Genomic DNA, 4,636 nt, shown 5'->3' with positions numbered 1-4,636 from the left:
TATTAAAAAAAAGGTTTGTGGAGCGTCGCCACAGCATCGTCGGAGTGGCGGCGTCAGGCCGCAGCGCCGCCGGCAACTCCAGCGAGGATCAAATCGAGGCGAGGAAGGAGGAAGGGAATACCGTAAGACTTGCCGAAGAATAAATTTTTGGGTAAGGAGATTGCAGGAAGGAAATCAAGCGGTTTGATTCTCGCAGTATGCAACTGCCAATGGAGCCTTGGGTATCTGTCGTGGCAAGAGCCGAGGATTGGGTGCAATTATGCGAAGAAAGGATTAAGAGTTCCTTGTTGAAGTTTGGCATCGGCGGAGGTAATGGGGATGACATACGGCGGCGTGATGATCCCGTAAGCCCCTGATATTATTCTCCTTAAATCTTCTCTCTCGGTGTTTATCGTCTTCCTGGTTTTCGAATTTGTGTTTCTTATTTCTCTGTTAAGATTTTAGATTGTCGGGATTCAGATATAGTTAACGGTTTTAAATTATGTATAAGCTGTGTCCTTTGATTTCTGGTGATTCCAAGATTTGGGGGGTGGAGGGGGTTTACTCTGGGCGCCGCAAATGTTAGCTGTTGATATCTTCTCGGCGATATTGTTCTAGTACTTTTTAGTATAGTGTAGGACTGAATTAACTGAACATATTTCTTTTGAAACTCATGCAGTGGTTTATGATACGATACGGAACGATCCCTTTCGATAAGGTGTCATGTTCAACTCCATGATGAATTCACTTCTACTTTTTGAACGAGATACGGTTTATGGAGAACATCAAACAAGTTCTGGGGAAATGTAGTCCAGTCGAGGACAGATTTTCCAATCCATCTGCCTGTCATTAGTGCTCAATTGTGTAACCCAGTCGGCATAATTTTGTGTCTTCTGTTTTCCAATTAGATGAAAATTATCAACGAAATATGTCAACCAAGAATCCCTCATGTTATCTCTTGAAATACTTCCAGTATCTTCGGTTCAGTATTCTGGAAATTTTCACTCCACATTGAAAAAATGTGGATCAAGATATTAACCCTTTTGTTTATGTAATCTTCCAGATTAATATCCTCAAACGCCTGCAGCGAGAGGCGTTCTATGAAATTATGAAGCTGCGCGAACGGCAAGAAAAGCTCGAAAGAACTGTTACCTTTTATAAAACTGGAAGAGGAAGCCCATTTCAGGACTCTGGCAGCTCCACATGTGTGAAAGGAATAGTATCCATAAATGGGACATTCCCATTTCTTAATATATCTGGAATCACGACGGGGGTTGAGTCAAGATTCATATTTGAGACTGTCACCAGAGACAGGGACAATCTAATTGCAGAGTTGGTGGCCAGGCAAGGTACCCCTTCTGCCCAGGACATCAACTTTATTGGAAGTCCGTTGACATTATCGAAGGTGACTTATTTGGCAAACATAAATGACTCCCTGTCATTGGTGGCGATCCCTGTCGGCGCTAAATGCCAGGACTTTGATCTCGCATCCCAGCCAAGCCTGGTAATTTTATTGGAACTCTTTTTTTTTTCTATCAATGACTTCTTTAGAACGCTAAAAAATGGAAAAAAACGGTTCTCGTTATTTATTCAATTAAGAATTTTAATAGGAAAGCGGCCCCTCATCTTTTTCTAAATTGAATTGTTTTCATCTATGCTGGGATACATATTATAAAATAAGAAACCTAGAATCATAAAATTATTGACCTTGAATTAATTATCAATGAGATAAGTTATTTGGTTACTTCATTTACTCTTTTGAAAAATGTCGACGCACGTGTATAAGAGCTGCTCAACCAACTGAGATATATCCCTTTCTGATAAGCATCGTAATATATCGATAATTTCTTGTCAAGTTGGATATTTGATGATCTCCATAATAGATCTTAGACTGTTTCTCCATTATTATCTAAGTGTTTAGTGATTAGTTCTATTATCCATGTACGATGATTCAGGGCCCAGTGGTACCCAACGTGTTAATGAGTTTCTCTAACACCAGAGCTATACTCCTGATAAGCATCTTAACATAAAAATAGTTCGTTTTCAGTTCTTGTCAAGATGGATATTTGATAATCTCCATTATAGTTCGTTTTCAGTTCTTCTATTACTGTATGTCTTCAATATTATGTTCCCTTAAATTATCCATTCAGGGCCCACTGTTGACTTCATCACTTGATCCGCCATTGCTTTATCGGTCTCTTGGCTGCGCTGCGGGCATTGGGCTCAAATTTTCCTCTAATATCTCTGGAATTGCTGCTTTGTCGGCATCAAACAAATTCAGCTACTTTGGGCAAGTCAACTTCCAATTTCTTGAGGGGGCAAAAGTATCATTACTAGGTCATCGGCAAGATCCAAGGGCCTCAAGTCAGCAGACCCAGATCCTTCAAATGAGCGGATTGGAACCAATTTCAGGCACTCAATTAGAAGCTGAACAGTGTCCAAGTGGTTCAGGATCAGTCGATGCATCCCTATCGCCTTCAGGATCAGCTGCCATGGTGCTAGAGTCAGAGTTGGATGAGAGCAGTAGACTCAGAGGTTGGGTAGAGTTGCTGAAGCCCAATCTGAGAAGCTCAGACAAGAAACTTCAGTGGGGTTGCTCGCTATCAGATGCCCCCCAGGAAGAGATGGGATGGGGTCTATCGATCGGAGGGACAACGGGCGATGATCAGGAAAGGTGTGTTCAAATTGAGGGTTTCCTTCACTTCTGCATAGGAAAAAGATTGACGTTGCAGCCTGGACTGGTGTACACTGCGGACGGCAGGACCCGCTCGTCAGGCGTGGTCGTCAGCTCCAGATGGACTTTCTGACCTCTAGTGCTAATCTCCGCTTGTTCATCTTGGGTTAGTTAGCCCTCAATCAATTCATTTGATTTTTTGTTGATCTCTTGATGTCAATTAGGCTCTTCCGCTGCTGCCCCATGGAGCCGTGGCTCTATATCGCCTGAAATTAGTCTCTTTTTTCTAAAATGGTCTTGATTTTCTCCTCTGTATTTTTTTCTTTCATTTGTTTTGAGTTCGGAAGACATTCTTTTAGAAGAGATGCCTGAAAGCTTTCAAAATCAATACTTCTTTGATCCACATTGTTGACTCAGAACGTGCTGAAGTTTTCATTTTCTTATGTCCAGAGCATAAGCCTGGAGAAAGGAAGCTATTTTTCCAATTGTTTTACGGGATTATTGTTGTTGAATTAGTTATCGAGTTTTCCTCTAGTCTTGTGAGTGGTGGGCTGCTGCCAGCTTGGAAATCAGAAAAGAATTTCCTAGGAGAGGGTGGGTCTTCATCCTGTTTTTTGTGCCTGGTCCAGACCTACTTAAACTTTAGTAGTCTTTTTGGCCATCCGGTCTGCCCTATAATTTATTAGCCTTTTCGGTCAAAGATAGTGAAAGTCGAAATTATACGTGAAGACAAAAGTATCATATCATTTGCAACTTGTCTAACAGAAAAATAGTCATGGATTACATTACTTAAAAATCATAAAAACTGATGAGAGAAACTGATGTGCAATCAGACACACCACGTGACAAGGATTGCCCAGCAGAGAGAATCATATGGTCTCTGTTCTGCCAACCATCGCCAAAATAGCCTCTTCTTCTTTATCTTGCAGACCATGAAAGCTGGGAGCGTGTCAAAGAGCAAAATATCAAGTATTTTGACCCCATCGCAGTTGCTTCTGTGGTGTTTTCAGAATAGCTGCACCAGAGTCTACCAAGAATGATGTCTCCATTGAATAACATTATTGGTCGTCAACAGCACTTCATGGTTCAGGCACTTCAGACGACCTACGAGTAAACTTAGGTAATTAATTGTGTCTAATTTCTTCTCGGTTATTTGGCAATATTGTCCATAGATTATTGGTAATAAGCTTTGAATCAATATTAGAAAAATCTTTGGTGAATATTTCTGAGATTTTCAGGTATGCAAAAATTTGGGAGCACATTTAAATGCACAAAAAACCTGAAGAGGGTAACATGTAGAGATTAATGTTCGCCCATCCCAAGCTCGATATCTCATGACGATGTCAGGACGGATGCTGAAACAGATATTGGAAATGGACTAATCCGATATTTGTCTTTGCCAATATCCGGCTATCGATGTAGGATGTTGGTTGCTATAGTACCGATATCTGATACATTTATCTCTCCCAATATTGGCTTCTGTTTTCTTCTCAAGGGTTAGCTGACAAGATCTCTCCCAATGTCTGTGTCGGATATTGGTTTTTAAAATATCCAATAAGTGAATAGAAATATATTCAAAATAATTTCTAAGTTTGTAGCTAAGCTACAAGGCGCTATAAATATAGTATGTGTAAGCATTTATATTTCTTAAAGGTTTTAAATTAATATTTCATACTTAGTCTGGCCCTGTCCAAAATGGCACAATAGCATGGACATTGGGGCCCAATATGTGTCTGCCAAACACTTATGCATCAGGATTGGTAGAGGCATGGTTTTTTTAGATTACAATATGTTCAGAAGTATTTATACTATTTTAAAATTTTTTAAATTTTTTCATATGGGACAGTGAGTGCTCATTTTTAAACCAGTACCTGGATATTGGATATCGTTATCCAGATAACAATTTTATGTATGGATTTCAATATCTGATATCCAGGTATTAGATTTTGATATTGGATATCAGATTTGATATATAGTACCACC

General features: G+C 39.9%; 1 protein-coding gene across 9 annotated transcripts; it reads left to right on the top strand.

Moving 5' to 3' along the window:
• LOC144705684 (GDSL esterase/lipase) lies at positions 1–4,147 on the top strand. Of its 9 annotated transcripts, none has more exons than XR_013582083.1 (6): positions 1–122; positions 197–344; positions 1,043–1,483; positions 2,130–2,819; positions 3,664–3,773; positions 3,892–4,147. XR_013582083.1 is itself a non-coding variant. In XM_078578455.1 (3 exons), the coding sequence occupies exons 1-3, from the start codon at positions 198–200 to the stop codon at positions 2,784–2,786; spliced, it is 1,245 nt and encodes a 414-aa protein (XP_078434581.1). In that variant the 5' UTR covers positions 3–197; the 3' UTR covers positions 2,787–2,859. The 9 variants fall into 9 exon arrangements, 1 of the variants encoding a protein (XP_078434581.1); XR_013582085.1 differs by having other exon boundaries at positions 3–344; positions 2,130–2,653; positions 2,741–2,819; XR_013582086.1 differs by having other exon boundaries at positions 3–344; positions 2,130–2,653; positions 2,741–2,819; positions 3,643–3,773.
• The last annotated feature ends 489 nt before the right edge of the window (positions 4,148–4,636 follow it).

Source organism: Wolffia australiana, chromosome 7 (assembly GCF_029677425.1).
Source record: "Wolffia australiana isolate 7733 chromosome 7, ASM2967742v1".
Classification (NCBI taxonomy): Eukaryota; Viridiplantae; Streptophyta; class Magnoliopsida; order Alismatales; family Araceae; genus Wolffia; species Wolffia australiana.
This window is presented reverse-complemented; position numbering and strand designations above follow the sequence as displayed.

Bases quoted from the DNA above. Each gene is read 5' to 3' on its own strand.
- LOC144705684 (XM_078578455.1), top strand. From the start codon at position 198: ATGCAACTGCCAATGGAGCCTTGGGTATCTGTCGTGGCAAGAGCCGAG. The intron at 345-1,042 runs GTAAGCCCCTGA...GTAATCTTCCAG, and splicing joins TACGGCGGCGTGATGATCCC to ATTAATATCCTCAAACGCCT. The intron at 1,484-2,129 runs GTAATTTTATTG...TTATCCATTCAG, and splicing joins TCGCATCCCAGCCAAGCCTG to GGCCCACTGTTGACTTCATC.